Here is a 26,099-nt window from a genome sequence, read left to right as displayed (position 1 = left end):
ATGGACATTTGGGCTCTTTCCATACTTTAGCTATTGTTGATAGTGCTGCTATAAACATGGGGGTGCATGTATCCCTTCGAAACAGCACACCTGTGTCCCTTGGGTAAATGCCTAGTAGTGCAATTGCTGGGTCTTAGGGTAGTTCTATTTTTAGTTTTTTTTTAAGGAACCTCCATAGTATTTTCCAGAGTGGGTGCACCAGCTTGCATTGCCACCAACAATGCAAAAGAGATCCTCTTTCTCTGTATCCTCACCAACATCTGTTGTTGCCTCAGTTGTTAATGTTAGCCATTCTGACAGGTGTAAGGCGGTATCTCATTGTGGTTTTGATTTGTATTTCCCTGATGATGAGTGATGTTGAACATGTTTTCATGTGTCAGTTGGCCATCTGGATGTCTTCTTGGAGAAGTGTCTATTCATGTCTTTCACCCATTTCCTCACTGGATTACTTGTTTTTTGGGTGTTGAGTTTGATAAGTTCTTTTTGGATTTTGGATACTAACCCTTTTTCTGATATGTCATTTGCAAATATCTTCTCCCATTCTGTCAGTTGCCTTTTAGTTTTGCTGATTGTTTCCTTCGCTGTGTAGAAGCCTTTTCTTTTGATGAGGTCCCAGTAGTTCATTTTTGCTTTTGTTTCCCTTGCCTCCGAAGAACGTGTTGAGTAAGAAGTTGCTGCGGGCAAGATGAAAGAGGTTTTTGCCTGCTTTCTTCTTGAGGATTTTGATGGCTTCCTGTCTTACATTGAGGTCTTTCATCCATTTTGAGTTTACTTTTGTGTATGGTGTAAGAAAGTGGTCCAGGTTCATTTTTCTGCATGTTGCTGTCCGGTTTTCCCAGCACCACTTGCTGAAGAGACTGTCTTTATTCCATTGGATGTTCTTTCTTGCTTTGTCAAAGATTAGTCAGCCATACGTTTGTGGGTCCATTTCTGGGTTCTCTGTTCTGTTCCATTGATCTGAGTGTCTGTTCTTGTGCCAGTACCATACTGTCTTGATGATTACAGCTTTGTAGTATAGCTTGTAGTCTGGGATCGTGATGCCTCCTGCTTTGGTTTTCTTTTTCAAGATTGCTTTGGCTATTTGGGGTCTTTTCTGGTTCCATACAAATTTTAGTATTATTTGTTCTAGCTCTGTGAAGAATGCTGGTGTTATTTTGATAGGGATTGCATTGAATATGTAGATTGCTTTGGATAGTATCGACATTTTGACAATGTTTGTTCTTCCTATCCAGGAGCATGGAATCTTTCTCCATTTTTTTTGTGTCTTCTTCAATTTCTTTCATAAGCTTTCTATAGTTTTCAGTGTATAGATTTTCCCCCTCTTTGGTTAGATTTATTCCCAGGTATTTTATGGTTTTTTGTGCAAAGGTAAATGGGATCAATTCCTTGATTTCTCTTTCTGTTGCTTCATTGTTGGTGTATAGGAATGCAACCGATTTCTGTGTGTTGATTTTATATCCTGCAACTTTGCTGAATTCATGAATCAATTCTCACAGTTTTTTGGTGGAATCTTTCGGGTTTTCCATATAGAGTATCATGTCATCTGCTAAGAGTTAAAGTTTGACCTCCTCATGGCCTATTTGGATGCCTTTTATTTCTTTGTGTTGTCTGATTGCAGAGGCTAAGATTTCCAATACTATGTTGAATAACAGTGGTGAGTGTGGACATCCCTGTCTCGTTCCTGACCTTAGGGGAAAAGCTCTCAGTTTTTCCCCATTGAGGATGATATTGACGTTGGGTCGTTCATATATGGCTTTTATGATTTCAAGGTATGCTCCTTCTATCCCTACTTTCTTGAGGGTTTTTATCAAGAAAGGATGCTGTATTTTGTCAAATGCTTTCTCTGCATCTATTGAGCGGATCATATGGTTCTTGTCCTTTCTTTTATTGATGTGATGAATCATGTTCATTGTTTTGCAGATATTGAACCAGCCTTGCATCCCAGGTATAAATCCCACTTGGTCGTGGTGAATAATTTTTTTAATGTATTGTGGGAGCCAGTTGGCTAATATCTTGTTGAGGATTTTTGCATCCATGTTCATCAGGGAAATTGGTCTATAGTTCTCCTTTTTAGTGGGGTCTCTGTCTGGTTTTGGAATCAAGGTAATGCTGGCTTCATAGAAAGAGTTTGAAAGTTTTCCTTCCATTTCTATTTTTTGGAACACCTTCAAGAGAATAGGTGTTAACTCTTCTTTAAATGTTTGGTAGAATTCCCCTGGAAAGCCATCTGGCCCTGGACTCTTGTTTCTTGGCAGATTTTTGATTACTAACTCTATTTCCTTACTGGTTATGGGTCTGTTCAAATTTTCTATTTCTTCCTGTTTCAGTTTTGGTAGTGTCTATGTTTTTAGGAATTTGTCCATTTCTTCCAGATTTCCCATTTTATTGGCGTATAATTGCTCATAATAGTCTCTTATTATTGTTTTTATTTCTGCTGTGTTGGTTGTGATCTTCCCTCTTTCATTCTTGATTTTATTTATTTGGGTCCTTTCCTTTTTCTTTTTGATCAAACTGGCTAGTGGTTTATCAATTTTGTTAATTCTTTCAAAGAACCAGCTTCTGGTTTCATTGATCTGTTCTACTGTTTTTTTGGTTTTGATATCATTAATTTCTGCTCTAATCTTTATTATTTCCTGTCTTCTGCTGGTTTGGGGTTTTATTTGCTGTTCTTCTTCCAGGTCCTTAAGGTGTAAGGTTAGGTTGTGTATCTGATATCTTTCTTCCTTCTTTAGGAAGGCCTGGATTGCTATATACTTTCCTCTTATGACCGCCTTTGCTGCGTCCCAGAGGTTTTGGGTTGTGGTGTTATCATTTTCATTGGCTTCCATGTACTTTTTAATTTCCTCTTTAACTTCTTGGTTAGCCCATTCATTCTTTAGTGGGATGTTCTTCAGTCTCTAAGTATTTGTTACCTTTCCAAATTTTTTCTTGTGGTTGATTTTGAGTTTTATATTGTTGTGGTCTGAAAATATGCACAGTATGATCTCTATCTTTTTGTACTTACTGAGGGCTGATTTGTGTCCCAGTATATGGTCTATTCTGGAGAATGTTCCATGTGCACTGGAGAAGAATGTATATTCTGCTGCTTTAGGATGAAATGTTCTGAATATATCTGTTAAGTCCATCTGGTCCGGTGTGTCTTTCAAAGCCATTGTTTCCTTGTTGATTTTTTGATTGGATGATCTGTCCATTGCTGTGAGTGGGGTGTTGAAGTTTCCTACTATTATGGTATTACTATCAATGAGTTTATGTTTATGATTAATTGATTTATACGTTTGGGTGCTCTCACATTTGGCGCATAAATGTTTACAATTGTTAGGTCTTCTTGGTGGATAGACCCCTTGATTGTGATATAATGCCTTTCTGGATCTCTTGATGCAGTCTTTATTTTAAAGTCTAGTTTGTCTGATATAAGTATGGCTACTCTGGCTTTCTTTTTTTGACCATTAGCATGATAGATGGTTCTCCATCCCCTTATTTTCAATCTGAAGGTGTCTTTAGGTCTAAAGTGGGTCCCTTGTGAACAGCATGTAGATGGATCTTGTTTTCTTATCCATTCTGTTATGCTATGTCTTTTGATTGGAGCATTGAGTCCATTGATGTTTAGAGTGAGTACTGAAAGATATGAATTTATTGCCATTATGATGCTTGTAGAGTTGGTGGTGTTCTCTGGTCCTTTCTAATCTGTGTTGCTTTTGGTATGTATGTATATATGTATGTATGTATTTATATATATTTTTTTCCATCTTTTCTCCGCTCAGAGAGTACCCCCTAAAATTTCTTGCAGGGCTGGTTTAGTGGTCACAAACTCCTTTAATTTTTGTTTTTCTGGGAAACTTTTGATCTCTCCTTCTATTTTGAGTGACAGCCTTGCTGGATAAAGAATTCTTGGCTGCATATTTTTCTGATTCAGCACACCGGATATATCCTGACACTCCTTTCTGGCCTGCCAGGTTTCTGTGGATAGGTCTGCTGCAAACCTGATCTGTCTCCCCTTGTAGGTTAGGGAGTTTTTTTCCCTTGCTGCTTTCATGATTCTCTCCTTGCCTGAGTATTTTGTGAATTTGACTATGATATGCCTTGTTGATGGTCGGTTTCTGTTGAGTCTAATGGGGGGTCCTCTGTGCTTCCTGGATTTTGACGTCTGTGTCTTTCCCCAGGTTAGGAAAGTTTTCCGCTATGATTTACTCATATAATACTTCTGCCCCTATTTCTCTCTCTTCCTCTTCTGGGACCCCTATGACTCTGATGTTGTTCCTTTTTAATGAGTTTCTGATTTCTCTAATTCTTAAGTCATGCTCTTTTGCCTTAATCTCCCTCTTTTTTTCTGCTTCATTATTCTCTATAAGTTTGTCCTCTGTATCGCTGATTCTCTGTTCTGCCTCATCCATCCTTGCTGCCGCTGCATCCATCCATGATTGCAGCTCAGTTAGAGCACTTTCAATGTCATTCTGGCTATTTTTTACTTCTTTTATCTCTGCAGAAAGGAATTCTAATCTATTTTCGGCTCCAGCTAGTATTCTTATTATCGTGATTCTAAATTCTGGCTCCGACATCTTGCGCGTATCTGTGTTGGTTAAATCCCTGGCTGTCGTTGCTTCATGCTCTTTCTTTTGGGGTGAATTCCTTCATTTTGTCATTTTGAAGGGGGAAAAGGAATTAATGAGATAGAAAAATTAAAATTAAAAAAATATTAAAATTAAAAATGTATTAAAATTAAACACACACACACACAAATCAAATAAATGATGCCAGATTCTATGTGTGTTTTGTCTGGTTATTGAAAGTAGTTTGACAGATTAGAGAAAATAAAGGGGGGGAGAGAAAAATAACAAGTTAAAAAAATTTTTTTAAAAAGGAAATCGTTTGAGGATTTGAAAAATAAATACATTGAAGTAGACTAAAATGAGATGATGGGAGTAAAATAGAATTTGAAAAAGTATACACAAAAGTAAAGAATAAAGTAGATAAAAAAATTAAAGAAAATTAATAAAAATTAAAAATAAATATGAATCTTTTCCTTTTCTGTATTCCAGAAAAAGAAAAGAAACGAAAGAGAAAAAAGATTTAAAGAAAGAAAAAAAAGGAAATCATACGAAAATTTGAAAAAGTGAATACACTGTAGTAGACTAAAATAAAATGATGGAAGTAAAATAGAATTTGAAAAAATTTACATAAAAGCAAAAAATATAGTAAAAAATTAAAGAAAAATATTTTTAATAGAAATTGAAAGTAAAAATGATGTTTTTCTCTTTCTGCATTCAAGAAAAAGAAAAGAAACAAAAAAGAAAAAAGAAAAAGAAAAAAAAGGAAATCGTTTGAAAATTTGAAAAGGTGAATACACTGAAGTAGACTAAAATAAAATGATGGAAGTAAAATAGAATTTGAAAAAATTTACACAAAAGTAAAAAATATAGTAATAAAAATTAAAGAAAAATATTTTTAATAAAAATTGAAAATAAAAGTGAGTTTTTTCTCTTTCTGTATTCAAGAAAAAGAAAAGTGTAGAAGAGAAAAAGAAACAAAGAAATAAAATTGAATAGATGAACCTGCTAACAGATTGAAGTAGGACTGAAATTGCTTCCTTTTCCCATAGAAGTCAGTCCATGTAGCTCTTTATAGTCCATAAATTAAGCCGGTGGTGAGGTTTGTGTTCTTGAAGAGCAAAGTTGGCCCAGTTGGGCAGGGCTCGGTGTAACGGCCCCGCTCTCCCCTAGATGGCGCTGCCAGCCTCCCGGGGTGGATTGTTTCCGTGCTCCTCGGTGCGCATGCGCGGCAGTGGTGAAAAATGGCATCACCCGGCCACCCAGTCTGTTCTCCCGGATCAGCAATCGCGCACCCGTCCTCTGTCTTCAGCTCCCGTCCACTCCCCTCTCCTTCGCTCTCCGTGACCAGGCCCCAGGCAGTACCTCACTCCCGAGTTCTGTCTCAGATGCGGCTGTTTTCCCAGGCCCCTTACTTCCGAAGGACCTCGGCTTTGACCCGCTCTGCCCCTCTGCGGGAGGGTCTCACCAATGGCCGAATGAGCAACGGCCAAATGTCGGCTGCACCCAGGAACAACCGCTGGACCCTGCTGCTGCCGGTGCCCCGAGACCGCGGTCAGGTGCCAGCCCGCCCCAGAAAAAGTTCGCGAGACGGTGTAGCAGCAGCGTTTCAGGGATTATGGAAAATCACAACACACAGCTGGCACCAGGCTTCACCCTTAACAACCTTGTTCCAGCACCAGCGAATGTGGCCGCCTTCCGGGGTCTGCTGGGACCAGGTGGCCTCACAGCCTCTACCAAATGTCCTTCCAGCAGTGGAACCGCTTTTCCCCGTGTGGCCCAAGAACCTCCCGGACCCCACTCTGCTCCTGGGGATTCGCCCTTCCCTTGAGCACCGCCAGGTATCGAGCTGCGGAGTTGCAGACTCTGCGCTCCCCTTGTTTACAGTCTTCATGGAATTTAAACCCTCTCCTTTCTCCTTTCTCCCTTTTTAGTTTAGTCCCTGCGGCCGTTTTCAATTTTCCACTTTCTCTCCAGCTGCTTTTGGGGAGCGGTGCTTTTCCCGTATTCTGCCCCTCCCCCCAGTCTCCGTCCTCTCTCCGCTCACAAAAGCACCTCCCTTCCTGCACCTTCTCTCTCCCCAAGTTCACCTCTCCGCGCACGTTACCTGCCGAATTCTGTGGTTCAGGTTGTGCAGATTGTTGTGTTAATCCTCCAGGCAGTTTTCTAAGTGTGTAGGATGGTTTAGTGTTGGTCTGGCTGTATTTCATGGACACGAGACACACTCTCATTTCCTTCTTTAATGGAAGTTTCTGAGCACCTGTTAGACACTTAATATACAACAACAAATAAGTCCCAAGCTCCCTTCTACCTAAGAAACTTTTCATGTGACTTTATTTGGTATCGTATTTGTGATCACGGTGTTAGAGTGTCCCCATGAATCGGACGGGGGATACATCCAAACATTTCAGAGTGAGCCACCCCGTCATCTTTCAGTGACTGGAGTAACCCCGCAGCAAAACTCCTGTATCAAATCCCTCCCGAGGAAACACCTTCTGATATGCCAGAGACACGAAGACGCTTAAAATTAATGGTAGGATGTGTTCTGGAATGTTGGCCACTCGGGAAGGATTTATGCCTCTGATGATTCCTGCCCCCAAGAATTTAACCATGTAATTTAAGATATGGGTAAAAACTGATAACACGAGGGGCGCCTGGGTGGCGCAGTCGGTTAAGCGTCCGACTTCAGCCAGGTCACGATCTCGCAGTCCGTGAGTTCGAGCCCCGCGTCAGGCTCTGGGCTGATGGCTCGGAGCCTGGAGCCTGTTTCCGATTCTGTGTCTCCCTCTCTCTCTGCCCCTCCCCCGTTCATGCTCTGTCTCTCTCTGTCCCAAAAGTAAATAAAAAACGTTGAAAAAAAAATTTAAAAAAAAAAAAAAACTGATAACACGAATCTTTAAGTTCTGCATGAGTTTAAAGTATCACGAAACCTGACCAGTCAGCAAGTGGCAATTAGACTAGGTCCCATTGATTTATCCATGCACCCCTCCATTTATTCATTATTCAGGTAATATTTATGAGCATTCACAATGGGGCAGACACTGTTCTTGACCGGGGGTGTATCTTATATTTTTATATTACCCACCATGCCACGCACCTAGGAATCCTCAGAAAACACATATCATTTGACATTGCTATGCTAGTTTTTGGTGTCTTTAGCCATGAAATAAGTGTTAGGAGCCAGAAAAGCAATTTTTAGTTTGACTTTTCCAAATGCTGTTTTTGTTGGGAGGCTTTTCAGTCCCTTAAACTATCTTAGAAAGATAAATACATAACCTTTGCTGCAGTAACTGCTCTTCCAAATTCAACATGATTGATGCCCTGTGTTGTTTATTGCTCAAATAAGAAAAATCAGAATGGACTGCACGATCATTTTGAGATACGGCAAGTCCAGATAATTTTATTCTAACTTAATCATTTTTTTTTTTTTACCAATCCATCTCCTGGAGGTGATTTATCACAGAGCCTGCCATGGGTTCTTTAAAATAAATGAATAAAGTTTCAAAAAGACAGAAAAGTTGCAGGAGGGCACCAACCAACCACAAAATAAATAAAAACATACTTTCGTGTGTCCCCCCATCACACACACGCCCCCCCCCCAAGAATTGCAGAATAATCCAGTCCACGAGGGGAAATGATTTGATGGCAATGAGCTTTCATGCAGAGAGCACTGCCAGCGCTCCTCAGTGTGGGAAGGAGGCATCCGTACTGCTTTGACGGGAGAATGTGCTCCGCAAAGAACCACCATTGAGTGGACACGGCAAGCGTTTAGCAGATGAAACTTCCTCGGGGGCTGTTTTTGCTCTGCTCTCTGCATGTCTTTCTACTTTGTTCCTTAAGTCAGTTGGAGATATTTTTTTCTCCTTTGACCAAACCAGGAGATTCATCTTTAGACAGAAACTAATCAGCTTGGTGTCATTGAACTAATTAATGGCTTCTCCACTTTGGGCCTCAGTTTAAAAAGTGAAGGGTATATTAATTTCGTGGGCTTATGGTAGCAAACTACCACAAACAGAGTGATGTAAAACGATAGAAATTCATTTTCTCATGGTTCTAGAGGCCAGGAGTCCAAAATAGAGTGTCCCCAGGGCCATGTTCCCTCAAAACCTGTAGTGAAGAACCTTCCAGCTTCTGGTGGGAGCCATCTGTCCAGCCTGTGCCTCTCCTGTCATGTGGGCTTTTCCCAGTGTGCCTTCTCCTCCTTTTATACAGGAGATGGGGGTTGGATTGGGCCCACCCTAATTGAGAATGACCTTATTTTAACTCAGTGACATCTGCAAAGAGCCTGTTTGCAAATAAAGCCATATTTCCGGGGACTGGAGGTTACGGAAGCAGGAAAGATTGGAATCATGGTTGAGAAGAAGGTGACTAACCAAGACCGAGTAGACATGGCGGGAAGGGTTAGTACCCGGCTGACATGCATTACACCGGCTTCATGCTTTCTCTGCTAGTTCCCAGTGGCCTAGGTGTTTGTATAAGGGGGTGGATTGAGCATAAACCCAAGCTGGGCGTTTGCTAGCCTGGGGTAGAGAAAGAATGGTGCAAGGAAAGCCATTCCATGGGTGGTTTGAGCAGAGGATGGGCGACCATCAAGGGAGTCATTGAAGAAAGGACCCCCCCTTGCGAGGGGGAGTTGAGGAGACCACCCTGAAATCAAGCAAAGCTTACACCATCACATTCCAATGCAAAATACAGGTTGATTTCATAGAAACAGGGTTGAGGGTTGGGGTTCCTAAACCCACCCCCATATAATACAAGAATCAAGGTGTTTGTTTTATTGCTGAGTTCTATAGAGTAGATTTGTCCTCCTATCTGGTATATTATTGGACCTTTAGTTAAAGTTGCATATGAATAGTGATGGCATGATCAACTTAATTATTTACCATTTACCAATTAAAAAAACTGGCATTTATTGAATATCTACTCAGTCAGCTCTGTACCACCTATTTTCATATTCAGTAGAACATTAAGTCCAACCCTGGAAAGCAAGCATTTTTATTCTCATTTTATACATGAGGAAACAAACTTGGGTTAAATTTCCCTATTACCCCACACCCTACCGCTAGTTAGCGGCAGAATTCAGAATTAAATTTACAGCCTCTTAGAGCTCTTCCCACCACATCCCAGCTTCCTGCACTGAGGTGCTTGCACCATGGTATTTTCCTAAAGACGGACTGAAGCAGCTCTAAGGCATCGTGGGGGCATTTAACTTACAAAGATGCACCAGCTGGGAAAAATAAAGACAGTTCCGTCCTTAGACTGTGTTACAGTTTATAAATAGTGATTGTTTCTCTTGATTTTCCCGGCCCCTCTTTAGGGGAACGGGTCACTCTTATCCCGCTTCCTCATTAAGGCTGGTCTGAGAGTTGTACCCAGCCTCCTGCTCCTGCTGGAACTTGGCTTTTCCTGCTAGCCTCTGCTGTCTTCAGGCTGTAGAAGCTTGTCTGATGTGTTGGCCATGAGGGGAAGAGGGTATATGTGAGCCCTGGAGAAGGAGTGAAGGTGACAAAAGAGGGATGCACATGTGGTCGTGGTATTGAAATCTTCTAGGACACTCTGTCTACCTGGAGATACCACTTCCGGATAGCATTTATAGGAATTTACACTTGTTAGGTGAAAGAGAGGCTAATCTCCTGCTGTTCTCGATTATCCCAGACAGTGGAACTCATTACCCAACAAAGAGAATTTCAGTATTCAGTAAGACTCTGGAATTTTAACATTTCTTTTTTCCTACGCTGTGCTCCATGCTTGGAAAATTCTAGATAAACCCAGGCCAAATGAATTTGTTAGGTTTGTCTTTAACCTTGCAAAAACATCTTTTACTTAGAGCCACCACCATAACCCATCTATCCCTATTCATTTGTTTGTCACCTCAGATGCATGAATTGAGTGCTTATGCCGTGCTAGTATTAAAGACTTTTTCGTCAATTCAATATCAAGATTGCAGTATCGTGGGAAGGAAATTCTCTAATTTTAATTCATTTCTATAATATTTGTTATAATCAATGAGATATAACCTATTCAATTTTTTGAATTTTGTTTAGATTTCTATTTTAAAGTAATTTTAAACAAAGAAAACTTGCAAAAACAGTACAAATCATTCTCTTATATCCCTATCCCTACCTCTCCTATACTCCTGCAATACTGTTAGTGTATTTTATAACCACAGTGTAATTATCAAGGACAGGAAATTAACATTGGCACAGTATTATTAATCCAACTTATTTGAATTTTACCAATTTTTCTACCAGTGTCTCCTTTCTGTCTTGGGATCCCACGTTCCTTTAGACATTATTTCTTTTTAATCCCCTCCAGTCTGTAACATTTCCTCAGTCTTTCCTTGTTGTTCATGATCTTGACCCTTCCAAAGGTTATTGGTCAGCTGCTTTGTAAAGTGAGGCTCAATTTGGGCTTGTCTTATGTTTTCTCACGATTGAAGTGAGGTTATGCATTTTTGGTGAAAATACCATATAGATGACGCTTTTCTCCTTCCCAGCACATTGTACCAAAGTGTTCATGATGATGTTGATGTGTCTTATTTCCAGTGACATTGACCTCAATCTCTTAGGTTGCTGTCTACCAGTTTCTCCACTGCAAAGTTGCTGTCTTCTCCTTTATGACTGATAAATATCTTGAGGGGAGATACTTTGAGGTTATGCAAATCCTGTTTCTCTTCAAACTTGCGTTCACTAACCTGAGCACCCATCAGTAGATCTTGTCTGCAGCATTCATTAATGTAAGTCTAAGGGTGATACTCTTTCCTTTCTTTTTCACAGTTATTAATTGGAATTCTCTTACAAGAAAGCTGGTTTCTGTATTTGATTACTTATTTATATTAGTATGGACTCATGGATATTGATTTTATTCCATGGATGAATCTGATACTATTATTAATTATTTTGTCACTCATATTTTTCCAGCTTTGGCCATGAGAAACTCCTTTAGGTTGGCTTCTGCATTCTTTGAACAAGGGTTCCTTTCTTTCTGTCTTTCTTGAGTATTTCCTCATTTTCTGGCCCCATAAGATGTTCCAGACTCATCCTGTATTTCCCTGTTCCAGCCTGGATACAACTACTTCTCCGAGGAGGAGCCTTATTTATTTTATTGGATGATGGTGTTTAGAGACCAAGATACGGGCACTGAGTGTGCTCATTGTTTCTGGGGGTCATCGGTTCTAAGCCTCTCCACGAACAAAGCAAGGACATATATGCATGCACACTAACCCCTGGACACACATGTATCTACATTTTGCGTCTATGTATGTATTAGAAACCACGAGTTTACACGAATACCTCTGATTCCAGGCCAACACCACACAGTTCATTTCAGCCTTCCCCTTTTCCTTGTAGCTTGTTTTTCCAACAGTAAGAAAACTGGTTTTCATTCTCTCCAATGTATGTATATATTTGCAGAGTAGTTTAATTCCAGCACACACGTTAAGTAGTTTCAGAATTGCTAACCCATAGTTCAGAGGGATCTTTTTGTCTTTAGCTTTATGGTATCCAAGTCAAGATCCTGTTTTCTGATATTGCTTATGTTGGTTCTTTCATTCCCCACCCTTCCATGTAGTTTTGTGATTTATCTGAAGTACGGTTTTACTTTTTGTGGTGTTGCTATTCTTTTTTGGGTTCCCCCACGTCCTGATTGTTTTTTATTGTTAGTTTTGTTTTTGGAGTGTGCAAAAAGTATGTGAAACCCCACTATGAGCTAAGACTGGACGTTATACCAATAAACATACCCCAGAGAAGTGCTTCTCCTTCCTCATGCAGACACCTCATGCCCAATCCCTCCTTCTTCCCACCCACCCCCTATACATAACCAACCTCTGGTTTCTGGTTTCTGCTTCCTGTGTTTGTTTTTTTTTCACAAATGAGGATGTACGTATGTGTATTTTCTTAGATCCCTTTCTTATAGGGTGGGTCACATACTATAGATGGTCTGTTGGACTTCGCATACTCCATGATGAAAATCACAACAGTCAGTTTATAGAGGTCTTCGTTCTTTCTTGCAGCTGTACCATAGTACCATTGTATGGATGAACCATAGTTTCTTCAGCCACGTATTGTTTCCAATGTCTTGTCATTACAGAGCTGCAATGAACATAACCTTCTGCATGTCTATTTTTGTATTGTTAGGGGTATATCTTCCCGGAAGTGATGTAGTTCAAAGGATAAGTGTGTATTTTATTAGGTATTGCCAAATTTTGCTCTAAAAGGATTGCACTATTTTTCAGTGCAAAGTATGAGAACACCTTTTTCCTCACAGCCTCACCAATACAGTGTGCCATACTTTTCTTTCTTTTTTGGGAGGGCGTCGGGGAGCAGTTTCATAGGTGAAAAACAGCGATTCAGTGATTCTATTTCTATAATTTGGCGTGCGTTTGGTGCTTTTTAATATACCTGAGGACCTTTTATATCCTTTTTGTGATTTGTCCGCTCATGTCTTTTTCTCCTGTTTCTACTTTTTTGGTCTTTTGTCACCTCGATATTTTAGAGTTTTTTAAATACATTATGGATATTAGCTATTTGTCCATGGTACATGTTATGAATAATTTGTCCCAGTTTGTCAGTTGCCTTTTGTTCATGATGTTTTTGTGATGCAAAAAAAACTTAAAAATGTTTATGTAGTCAAATTTATCACTCTTTTATTGCTTCTGGATTTTGAATCCTCCTTAGAAAGCCTTTCCCTATGTAAGGTCAAAGAGGAAATCACCCATGTTATGAAAATAGTTTGAAACATTAAAGACATACACACGGTAGGGTTTGTTAAGATTCCTTTGCAACTGGGAATGTTAAGACCCCTGCCTTATTCTTCTAAATAAATGCCTGGCCATCAGCCTTCCCGGCTGAGTCCTGTTATCAATTCTCATCCACCTAATCACCCCATCTTCAAGCTTCCCTGGTCTCTTTAGACCCAGGGACCCCATCTAAAACTACGCGGGGGTATTGAAGACTATCTCGCCTTCTCCAGTGCTTTTTTACTCTTAAGTGAATTCTCTTTTGTCCTGGTAGTATTATTAAGTATTAGCAGCTTCAGAAGTTTCTGCTGACTCAAGCCCAGAGTCGGCACCTACTCACTTTGCCTCCCTTCCCTTTCTGCCTCATCTCCTTTGTTCTCCTAAAATTCACCTTCCTCCTTTTTCAGAGACCGTTCAGCCACAGCCTCTCTGTGGACGAATGAGCACCTTCACAGCTATGCCTTCTGCATGATGCACATCATAGCCAAGTGATAGGGCATAAACCCGACAGAGTCAGGCCCATCCAGCAGAACACAGATATAACGTCATCTGAAAAACATATGAAAATGAATCTTTTCCACATGTTGCAGAGAATAGTAGCTACAAAATATACTGAAATATTTCAGACCTATACAAGTGTTAGGTTTTCTTCATGTTCATTATGACATTTATTTAAGCACCTTAGCAGGATTTTGTTAGCATGGTATTTTGCATATCAGTGAATAAAGAACCTCAGTGATGTCTGAAAGGAAGACAGTCTTTCAACCTTCCCCTCTCCCTTTCCTTCCTTCTCTCTCTCCCTCCTTCCCTCCCCATGTAAACCAAAGGGTGAAAAGTCTGTCCTGAGGCCACTGGTTTTGGAAGGTCAGAATGACCTAGCAGTATGCTTAGGAGAGAAGCCATCTGCCAGGAAAACCCAAGATAGAGACAGAAGCCACAGGGCTTGCCACTGCATAGTCATGCATTTCCATTTGTAACGTTGACTGGTGTGGACGTTTTAATAACTGACCTACAGACCTCTGCAGGTTGTCTCTTGATAAATATTTACTATTTGGGTTAAGCAGTGACGGGCCAGTCTCAGCTTCATTCTGAAGAAGTCTAATGGAAGGCCGAGACATACTATTTAATAACACAAGCTTCTGAAATTCATACAGTGGCTGAAGGGAAGAAATGAGAGGAGGAGGATAAACATAGAGCATTCTTGTCTCCCACCATGTTGATTGATTGATTGGTTGTTTCTTCATTTATTTTCTTTCAGGGACCCTCAAAGTCTGGACCCACCGGAAGTGAGCAATGCGAAGCTTCAGTATGCAGGGTGGGGCCCCAAAGGCCAGCAGCTGGTAAGCCAATCGAGCTCAGTGACCAGGTTTGAATTTGATGAAGTTTACACACTGCAGGCGGGATCTGCTCACTACGTTCAGGGTCTGTGTTTGCATGAGTTGAACTTTGGAAAGGTACACCAGAATATTCGTCTGTGTAAAATGGACATTTCTTTTTTTGATTAGAGAATTATGTAACGGCAGGTGCTCTGGTTCCCCGATCTGAGACCCTTGAAGTGGTCCCCACTTAGCTAGCTGCGTGTAGACTCCAGACGTACCATGAGGTCAAGGAGATAAACCTTGTCGAAAAGACCAATGGGAATTAGCAGAGTCACAGAGCCGTTGCGGGTTTCTTTGGTTTTGCTCTTGGAAGCCTGGCTCTGTTCTTCGGAGGGTTTTGGGAGAAGGTGGATTTGCTGGCCATCGTGGAGCCATCCTCCCTGCGAGCGGCGTCAGCATGCGGCCAGCGCTGCCTCCTGGCTTCACATCATGTCCTTCTGCGTCTTGATGCTGATTACATACAGCGGCATTTTAAAAACACTTTTCCGAAAATAACACAGAAAATGATTATTTTAAAAAGCTTGAGGTGAGATCGTATTGGACAGTCTGTCTGTTGTCTTAGGAATTGAAATAATCTTATTTTTCCCAATGGTATGGTTATACTGGTTGCATATTAATTCCATTTCCTTGAAATGACTTAAGGAAATAGGAAGATACAGGCCACAGAACTGTCCTAGCTATGACTAAAGGGTCCCCAGTGCCCGACACGCAGCGATCAGGATTTGAAAAGCATGTTTAGCCAGTGGGAGTCAGCTTGTGACTTGGGGGGAAGGGGGGTGGCCAGGAGGCGGGTGAACACCCCCCGCCAACTCAGTTACAAGGAGACGAAACTCACCTTTCCTCAGAGTCGCTAACTCTTCCACAAGGAGAAGCCGCGACGTCATAGAAGGTTGTGAAAGCCTGAGACTCGCGTGACTGAGTCTCCAACAGCTGACTTTAAGTCCCTCTGATGTCATGATGGAAGGTGTGTCTGGGAGCAAAGTGCACCCATATCCATCAAATCACTCCGTACAAGTGACATGTTGCCTCCACAGAGGCTCTCCCAAGTCTCCACGGTCCTCGGGCAGCCCGCTGCCCACAGTCTTGCATGCCGGCCTCATTCCCCCACGTGGGGAAGAGCTCACGGGCGGGCAGCCTTCCTGAGGGGCCACTGCCCAGCCTCCGTACAGGTGTCAGGGTAAGGACACTGTGACTCACACACTGGTCAGCGTCTCTTCCCGGCAGGCCCGCGGCCTCTTCCCTTGTGTCCCGGTGATTATCACTAAGCTTAGGGACTCATGCTTCCCCATCAGCACCCAGGAGAGGCCAGACCCTGGAACCAAGGTCGCACAACCTGGTCCTGCCTTCTGGAAAGGGCTTTTGGTTTCTGGTAAATTTAACCCACAGTTCCTAAAGAAGGACGGGTGTGAGCACGTGTGTGCAAGCAAACACACACACTTTAGAATCCTGTCTAGAATTTGCAGGCAGACGGAGCTGCAGAATGTTCCCTCGCTAGGCCGCTTACGTACTAGGCCAGCCCCTGCCGTATCTGAAGCTGCTTGTGTCCTGCTTTCTAGGGGTTGGGGGTGGGCTGAAGGGTCACAGTCATCCTGCTCAACCTCTTAAAGAACTGGCAGCAAAGCTAAGTAGGCACCAGGTTCTCTGAGAAAGCGTCCCTGACTCCACTCCCCGCTGCTGGTTCCGTCTCTGGACTCCCGTGTCTCCGTGCAAACTCCCACCACTTGCATTTCTTGGTGTGAACTTAGGGTCTCTCCTCTTCCTCCAGCTTCATCTGGGCATCCAGCTCCATCACCTTGTATTCTGAGTGCCTAGCCCAGCGCCTAGTGTTCAGGATATTTTGTTGAGGTCAAAAATGGATGCATGGAGGCGCCCGGGTGGCTCGGTCGGTTAAGCGTCCGACTTTGGCTCAGGTCATGATCTCACAGTCGGTGAGTTTGAGCCCCGCGTCGGGCTCTGTGCTGACGGCTCGGAGCCTGGAGCCTGCTTCGGATTCCGTGTCTCCCTCTCTCTCTGCCCCTCCCCTGCTCGTGCTCTGTCTCTCTCTCAAAAATAAATAAACATTAAAAAAATGTTTTTAAATGGATACATGAATGGATTTATTACATAATATATTCTTGTGACCCTCAGTTGCTTAAACACAAAGTGATTGGGTGCAGACAAGCAGCCACGATCTGTGTGGATGTTCAGGACATTACTTAACAGTAGGGAAGTTCAACTTCCTTTCTGCTCCAAGGAAATGAATGTTCAGGTAAGTAATAATTGCTAGTATTTGGGCTTAGTACCAAAAGTACTAATGTGCTCAGGGAATTTTTGAGTTATTAACATTTTTGAACTTCTGGTTTTTATTATACAGTTCTTGTACCGAGTGTGGTTGGTAGGCAATGTAACTCACCCCGGAGAGCGTCCTGTACAGGATGCAGGAGTCAGCACGCTGTTCCTCTTAAGGGGCCGGTTAGCAGGTGTTTTAGGCTTTGCAAGCCCACACAGGAACGTCTGGGTCTCAACTCTCCACTGTGCTGTTGTAGAGAGAAAGCGGTTATAGGCAACACAGAAAGAGATGGACAGTATTTTGTTCTGCTAAAACTTTATTTACACACACAGATATCCTGGCCCGAAGGCTGTGGTTGCTGACCCGTGTTTCGGGGGGGATCGTACGCTCTCTCGGCTGTCCTCAAATGAGGAAAGCCTGGCCCGGGGACCAGCACCCTGGTGACAGGTACTCCCGGGGCTCGCTTTCTCGGCAAAGAAAGTCTGCAACCCGTGAGCAGGCTTTGCAAAGACACTAACAAACCCCTCATTGCCATTTTACTTGAAAAAGCAAATATTACTCCCTGAAGGAAATCTACTCTAATTATAAAGAGTCTAAAATGAGTGATTCTCCTTCAGGAACAGAGAACACAGCTGGAGTTCAAGTTCACCTGAGGCCTTTCTGAGCATCCTCACCTCCTGGTGAGGAGTGATTTCAGCAGCCCCTTTGGCTCGGGGACCCCGTAAGTCCCAAGGAGACGGCACCCCACCCTGGGAGCAGGCTAACGGCGTTCTCTCATGTCTCCACATGGCCTCCAGTTACTGACTCTTGCCTCCTAGGGTAACTTTTGTCGGACCTTCCGCTCACATCTTAGGTAATAAATACTGCCTGATGGGCCCATTGTTAGAGGAGCCTGCTGAGCCTGAAAATAGGAAAATGGATTTGGCTAGATTAAATGAGATTAAGGGAGAAAATATATGTAAAGGGTTGAGGAAGTGTCTTCCCCTCCATCTTTATGTGGTCAGTGGACATAGCCGTTCACATTGAAAACACGTGATTTCTAAAGTTTTCCCCGTACTTTATCCCCTGCAGATAAACTTTGGCCTACATGGAGTGCTTCTCTGAGTTTCTCTTCTTTGATCTTTGGTGAAGCCCTCCCCCTTACGTGTGTGTCTGTTCATGTGAAGTCCTGTCTCTGCTAACCTTCAATATGACTGTTTGTCCGTCTGAACGTAGCCTTGCATCTTCTAATACATAATCTCTGCAAGGACATCGTTTTAATGTTTGTTTATTTATTTATTTATCTTGAGAGAGAGAAAGAGAGCACACAAGCAGGGTAGGGCCAAAGAGAGAAGGAGAGAGAATTCCAAGCAGGCTCTGCACTGTCAGCGCAGGGCCTGACGTAGGGTTCAAACTCACAAGCCGTGAGATCACGACCTGAGTTGAAATCAAGAGCCAGAAGCGGGGGCCTCCTGTGCGTCTCTGGCACGCTCCTGGAGCTCAGGCCCCCTCGGCCTGTCTTAGCGGGTTAGCGCGCACACGTAGGGTACTTTGGAGAATTGTTGCATGTTTCCCTTTGGAGCCAAGTGCCGTGGAAAGTTCTACAAATGTGATTGCACAGCATTAGACGACAGTACGGATTGGAGGCTGGCATCTTAGCTGGCCTACTCGGATGATCAGAGACAGAAAATGGGCTCCTGTTCGGTTGGCCTGCTACCACGATGGTGACAAATGGACAGCTTTGAAAGGGAAGTCTAATAAGCCTCTTGGGAGTTCTTTAACACCAAGGTGGCTTCGGCACCTGACAAGTGGTCCCGGCATGCAGGTGACAGTCCAGCAGAAGAAAACGGAGGGATGCTCACAGGCTCCACTCTCCCGCGTCGAACAGGAAGCCGACTCCGTCATAGTCTCCCGAGGCACACAAGGCTGTGGTGTGGATGACAGTGAGAGACTGCTCTGTGTCTTCCTGGAAATGAGGGAATAAAATTAACTATGTTTACCCAGATGGGGGGACTTCAGCTACACTGTGTGAAAAATTGCCTTGATTACATGGCTTGATAGACCCTAGGGTACTTCTCCGGGGAAAGTCATGGACAGAATGACTTCCCAAGGAGAGTCGAGGAATCTGCTTCAGTGGCTTCTTTGTAAATGGCTCAGATAGCAGCTCTCCTGACGAGGTCGCAGGGCAGACTGGACTCTGGAACATTCTCCCGGCCCCGAGAGCTCTCGGGTTGACGGGGATGACCGGCAGTTGCTGTGGTCGGTCAGCCAGCGACCGGTGAGGGACCTGAAGGCCAGTCCTTTGTGTACACACAGTTTTGACCATCATTCGCTCACGCATTTGTTCACGGTTTAGTAAATTCCCACTGAACACTTCCTGTGCGCTAGACGCTGGAGTTTCACTAAATGCTGGAGATGCACAAGCGAGGCACAGCTGTCTCCACCTCGTGGACAAGGCACCCGTCACCGCGGTTACTAGCCGTCGGCACCTGCACCTGTTCCGTGCTGCCCTGCCCGCCCCGCTGCATCTCCGTCCCCTCGGCACAAGCTCAGTGTCCTGTCCATGGCAGGACGCGTGACTGCCCCGCATCCCTGCGTGGGTGCTGGCCGAGTTTCCAGCCAGGACTCTTGGGCCCCCAGTCTTGGTGCAGTGGTGCCGGCTGCAACAAAGCCCTCCTGACGGTGAGGACATGCTGTCATTCCCTGGCCGCTTGATGTTCTTCCTGCAGAGCAGTTCTGCTCCTGGCCACAGTCTCAGCCAAGACTGAAGCCTGGGCCTCCTTGAGGGGACCAACCAGGCCCCCGTTTTCATTGTGGATTCTCAAGCCCCACCTTCCATCAGACTTTCCTTCCAGGGTCCCAGCAGCCCTCCCCCGTGCAACCTTTTCCACCCGCGTCCTCTGAGCTGCCTGCTGTGAGCACCTTTGCAGGAGCCCTGGACCATCCTCCCCCTTAGTGGTTAGAGGCACGCGTCCTTAGGTCTGTGACGTAACAACTGCCACAGTCAAATGACTGAGTCTGTTCTAAAGAAGCCAAGCTCTACAAATCAGCTTCTTCTGAGTCCTCTGGGACCACTGTTTTTTTTTAGTGCACCATTTTACCGAGGGTTCTTTCTAACATGTCAACAGCAAAAGAGAGCGAGGGTCTCACTTCCCGGGGTCACTAGCATCGCCTCGTGCTCCCTGTGGACTCATAGCAAACAAGCCATGCCTCTGGGAGTCAGTGGACGATCCGGAAGAATTAGAGCTGAAGGTCCTTTGTGTACACACAGTTTTGACCATCATTCGCTCACGCATTTGTTCACGGTTTAGTAAATTCCCGTTTACTAAATTCCCGAAGGGTTTTTGTGCTCACCCTCGGCCACTGCAGAGCACTCAGGTTTCTCCTGTAAAGGAAAAGAACCTTTAAAAATAGCCCATTAGATGGGGCACCTGGGTGGCTCAGTCAGTAAAACGTCCGACTTCCGCTCAGGTCATGATCTCGCGGTCTGTGAGTTCAAGCCCCGCGTCGGGCTCTGTGCCGACAGCTCGGAGCCTGGAGCCTGCTTTGGATTCTGTGTCTCCCTGTCTCTCTGCCCTTCCCATGCTCATTCTCTGTCTGTCTCTGTCTCTCAATAATAAATAAATGTTTAAAAATTTTTTTTAAAAATAGTGATTAGCGTTGTAAAAATTCACGCCACCAAAATGTCAGTAGTTCAACACGAGATACCAGATGGAGAGATTGTTCTTGAAACACCCAAATGCTCTGTTAAAGGGAATAAAGAGCAGACAGGTAATAGACCTTTGGATTCACTCCGTGCAGGTGTGGGCATCTGCAGACACACTGGCATCCACGCGGGGACCCTGCTCTCCGTGTGGCAGCCAAGTGCAGACGGAAGGACGAGTGGGTGGCAGTCACCGCAAGGCCCCGACCTCACCCAGGGATGGGCAGGTGCAGCCAGGACACCTGCTACCATGCCGGGAGCAAGACGGCAGGAACCCAGGGACAACCCAACCCTGAACGACAAGCCCTCATCTGAAAACCTCGTTGTAACATCACAACTGCCTGTTCCGTCTCAGAATCTAAAGGTCTTCATTTAGAGCCTTAGAAGGAAAAGAACCTTTAGTTTGTTCTCTTTTTTTAATATGTATTTATTTATTTTGAGAGAGAGAGAACAAGTGAGCACAAGTGGGGGAGGTATGGAGAGAGAGGGAGACACAAAATCTGAAGCAGGTTCCAGGCTGAGCTGTCAGCAAAGAGCCTGACGCAGGGCTCGAACCCACAAACTGTGAGATCGTGACCTGAGCCAAAATCACAAGTGGGACCCTCCACCAACGGAGCCACCCAGTTTGTTCTATTTTTTAAAGTTTATTTATTTTTGAGAGAGAGAGAGAACAAGCAGGGGAAAGGTAGAAGGGGAGACACAGAATCCGAAGCAGGCGCCAGGCTCCAAGCCATCAGCACAGAGCCCCATGCGGGGCTCGAACCCACGGACCGTGAGACCGTGACCTGAGCTGAAGTCAGATGTTCAACCGACTGAGTCACCCAGGCCCTCCTATTTTTTAAGGCTGTTAAAAACAAAACCTGTAGAGTCAGGAGGCCACTTTCAGATCTGGGTTCTGGCACTTGCCAAAGGTGTGATCTTAAGGCACTTAATCTCTCCAAGCCTCAGTTTCCTCATCTGTAAACTGGAGATAATAATGTGTATCTCGTAGAGGTCACTGTACGGATTCGGTTAATTTATTAGAAGTACATGGTGTAGAACCTCATATAATGAAAATACTCAGTAAATGATGGATTGTTGTGCTGCTGCTATTAGGATTATTGCTTGGCTTAACCAAAAGGTAGAGAATAGGAAAAAAACAGGAATGTCATCAAATGAGTGTTTGGTATGTGTCCAAAGGTGAGCGAGGCTACAGGTAACGCAGGGAGATAACACGGGTGTGTGGGTGGGCGCCCAGAGGGCTCAGTCTCTTCTTTGGCTCTTCTCCAGCTTGCAGGTGGTGAAGGATGCTGCTCAGAAAGCTTCCCATCAGTCCCTGTCCCTCTAAGCCTGTAGCTCCTGGCAGGTTGGCAACTGTCCGTCTCCTTAGAAAAGGCCATTAAAGGTGACGGCAATTCCCCTGCTCCGATGTCACCCCAGAAATGATCCCTCAAACGGAGGGAATATGTTCCTATAAGAAACCTGGATGTTGGATCCCCAGAACTTAGTCATCTTGTAACGGGAAATGTGTACCCTGAGACCAGCATCTGTCGTCTCCCCTCCCCCTGCCCCCCAGTGCCTGGTGACCACCGTTCTATTCCTGGTTTCTGTGAGTTCAGACTTTGTAGATTCCACAGTAAGTAAGTGAGATCATACAGTATTTGTCTTTCTCTGCCTGACTTATGTCAGGTAATTATGTGACAGGAGGGAGGCAGTAATCTTCCAATAGAGAAGTACGTGACATCACCTTAAACTTAACACAATGTGACGTGTCCGTTATAACTCAGTAATGGTGGGGGAAGGCCTGAGGACCTCCTGTTTCCCTGTCCCGGGTACCCTGTCGTGACCCCAGGACCTCAAGCTGGATGGTGACTCTCTCTCCTGACCCTGATCAGGCAGCCACCTGAGCAGAAACGGGTGAGCTGTCTGCCCAAGGGCATGTTGCTTACCCGCTTCTGAGTCACTAAGGGGGCAAAGCAGAGTTTTATCAACGTTGACAAGTCCAATGAGGGGAGAAAGATGGATCTTTCCAGCAAGAGGAAATTATTTAATGAAATGTCGTAGACATGGAGAGGACCAGACTGAAGTGACATCCCATTAATAACTTATAAAAGCCTCTAATCAGTTTGGGTTAATTTGGTATTCATTGTAAAAACATTCATCATGGGCACTGAAGCCCATGACAGTAGCCAAGAAATTAATATCACCGGGATGGAAATTGCCTTATGTATCCTCAAGTAATGGATGGAGCCAGTTCAGTGAGTGATTTACTAGCTCGCCAAGGGTACCCTTCAAGTTTAACGCAATGCACTCTCACTTGGTGGCCCTGTGGGACTCCCTCACTTAATTCGCACTCACGTAAACAAGCCACGTTCTTGTCACTTAACCCGAGTGGGTGGGGCAACATGGCGGAACTACCTGACAGTCATAGGTAAAGAATGAGGCGGATTTCTTAAAAAACATTTTTTTAAGAAGGGGGCACCTGACTGGCTCAATCTGTTAAGCGTCCATCTTTGGCTCAGGTCATGATGTCACGGTTTGTGAGTTCAAGCCCCACATCGGGCTCTGTGCTGACAGTGTGGGAGCCTGCTTGGGATTCTCTCTCCCTGTCTCTCTGCCCCTCCCCTGCTAGCTCTCTCTGTCTCTCCCTCTCAAAATAAATAAATAAACACAATTTTTTTTTTTTAATTTAAGGAATGAGGGGAATTAGGAGGTGGTGGTTGGTGCTTTTTACTTCCACCAACAGGCTCTCTGAAAACACGGGGATTTCCAAACACAAAAGCAGCTTATAACTGTGGGTGTTTTTTTTTTTTTTAACGTTTTATTTATTTTTGAGACAGAGAGAGACAGAACATGAACGGGGGAGGGGCAGAGAGAGAGGGAGACACAGAATCGGAAGCAGGCACCAGGCTCTGAGCCATCAGCCTAGAGCCCGATGCGGGGCTCGAACTCACGGACCGCAAGATCATGACCTGAGCTGAAGTCGGACGTTTAACCGACTGAGCCACCCAGGCGCCCCTATAACTGTGGGCTTTTAAAGGAAGTGAGGGCAACAATGTAAATAGTAAACTGTGGAGTTTTTAAATTTTTTGTCCTGCTGTATGAACACAGGGTAGGGGCTTAAGAGTAAATTCATTCTTGACACAATATAAAAATATGTAGTAAGAGTCACAAAACACGTCCCCACGTTAGCGAAGAAGTCCCTACTAAAGAGAAGCCAGAAGCAATGGTCACAAATGCATTCAAAACACTGTTATCTATAATGTTTTTTAAGTTTATTTATTTTGAGAGAGACACAGAGACAGCAAGCGGGGGAGAGGGAGAGAGAGGATCCCAAGCAGGCTCCACACTGTCAACACAGAACCTGACTCAGGGCTTGAACCACAAACGGTGCAATCATGACCTGAGCCGAAATCAAAAGTCAGATGCTTAACTGAGGCAGCCATGCACCCCTGTAATAATAATTGTTAAAGGCTATAAATATCCTAAGTGTTCATAGGAGAGTGATCTGCTAAAGCATGGCACATTGGCGGGATGAACTCGTCTGCAACCACAAGCGTTAAAAAGTGGCAGGTGGGCCGCATATGAACATGGGAACTGTATCATCTACTAATTAGCATTAGGACTAAACATAAGATATTTGGTATATGTTTTGCATATGAGGAAAGATGCTTATTTTGGTCTGGCCGAACTATGCACATTTCACCCACTTCTAAAGGTTTCCCGGACACAACATTATATATGCACTAGAAATGGGGGAAAAAAGAAAGCCCATCGTCAAATCTGAGGTTCACGAATTCCGCTCAGTAGACATGTGCTCCGACAATCCCACGGGGTAGAGCACAGCGCTCTCTGCTGGGACGGACGTGAGGAAGTCAGTCCTGGGTCGGGGGGCAGTGCCTTTAACTGTGTTAGTTTCAAAGTGCTATGCAAATGTGTCCTTTCTCCTGGCTCCGCTGCAAACCCTTGAGAGGTTATTTTCCAGATCCCACGTGTCAGCCCAAGCAATTAAGAAAAAGGCGGATTTTGGGTTGAAAGCCAGACCTGACCTCGTTGTACATGATGGTCTGTGAGCATAAACTGTGTTTTCTTCCTGATCAGAGCTTCCCCAATGCAGTTGTGCTGGAAACAGTGTGTTGTTCTTACAAAAAAATCTAATTTAAAAGGGTGCCCACATCAACTTTGGGAATATTAGGTTAGAGAATTTCAGGGTAATCTATCAAATAGGGTTTAAAAGCAGGACTAGGACACTGCATTAAGAAAGAGTGCCTTTAATGATTGGTTCCTTAGATAATCTAACAAGGCAGTTATAAATTAAAATAACCTTTTTTGACCTTCGATGGGGGTGCCAGGGTGGCAGCCGGGTTCACATTTGCAGCCCCAGGCAGACATCCCCCATTGGGTGGAGAGAGCAGGCTCTGGCCGTTTGGAGATAATTCCAGTAGCTTAAGAGGTGATCTGTACCATTTGTGCTGCTGAAACTTCTCCTTAGTGTCCGTAATGGGCTTTTTTAGACCCTCTCGTGGACTTCTCCCATGTGAGTGGAAGGAACACCTCTTTCTCATGATTCCTAAAATACTTTGCAATTGGAAAATATCAAAGGAATGGCCCCATGTCTTTGGCCGTTGAGAATAACCACGACTTCTCCTTCTTCTAAAAGGCTGTAACATCGTCAGTGCCACAGATAATAACAGTTCCTCACGGGCCACTTTGTTTTATTATCCAGTCATTTTGACTTTGTTTTATTATCCAGTCATTTTGATTTTGAATAACTTTATCTCCCAGATCAAATGTAAGCTGATCAAGGACAAAGAATGTTTTTCATTGCATTTCACTCTTGCATAGCCCATAGCTCCCTAGCTAGCAGAATACAGGTTTTCAACAAATACTCGTTAAATGGACGATATCCAGAAGGGAAAGTAAAATTAAATGTCAGATTTATGGGCATGGATCCCAAATTCATGAAATTGGAAAAACCTGGTGTCATAACCTCAACATTTTAAGATGTAACAACTTGTCTGATGCTTAATCAGCTCAGCAGTTCAGATGATAAGCAATACCATGGCAAGAATTCTAGATTTTAGAGTCAGACTTTTTTTTCCCCTCTGTTTGTTATGCTATGAATCATCTCCAAACTGAGATGTGGGTTCTCACTATTAAAATGTGTCAAGAACAGGCTGAGCTGAACTTTCTGACCAAAGGGGTGGAACCCGCTGGCTTTCCTCGGGAATTTCAGAGGATTAAATACTCTCTGTGCTTACCCCACCAAGGCACCAAAAGTGATTTCGTTCTCTTTAATATCAGAGCAAACCATCAGACTTGTTCCTCACTTCTCCGCCAGTCGTATCTGGATTGGTGAATGACGCGGAGATACTTAGGGACCAGCACAGGTAAGACTTAGCTCACTTAGTTCTTGCTTCCGAGAACTTTGGAGACATCTTAGCAACATCTAGGTCAGTTATTTGCAAATAACTCCTTCTGCCCTTTCTTCAAAACAGACTTCACGGGA

The 26,099-nt window shown here is 43.9% G+C and overlaps 1 protein-coding gene across 5 annotated transcripts in view; it reads left to right on the top strand.

The window, feature by feature from the left end:
* Window positions 1–26,099, top strand: part of DPP6 (dipeptidyl peptidase like 6) — a 953,748-nt gene that overhangs the window by 765,686 nt on the left and 161,963 nt on the right. For all 5 annotated transcript variants that reach the window (XM_058723704.1, XM_058723702.1, XM_058723700.1 and 2 more), the window contains exon 7: window positions 14,540–14,621. In XM_058723704.1, coding sequence (XP_058579687.1) covers window positions 14,540–14,621 — 82 coding nt within the window. The remainder of the gene's footprint in view (window positions 1–14,539; window positions 14,622–26,099) is intronic.

This window comes from Neofelis nebulosa, chromosome 4 (assembly GCF_028018385.1).
Source record: "Neofelis nebulosa isolate mNeoNeb1 chromosome 4, mNeoNeb1.pri, whole genome shotgun sequence".
NCBI lineage: Eukaryota > Metazoa > Chordata > Mammalia > Carnivora > Felidae > Neofelis > Neofelis nebulosa.
This window is presented reverse-complemented; position numbering and strand designations above follow the sequence as displayed.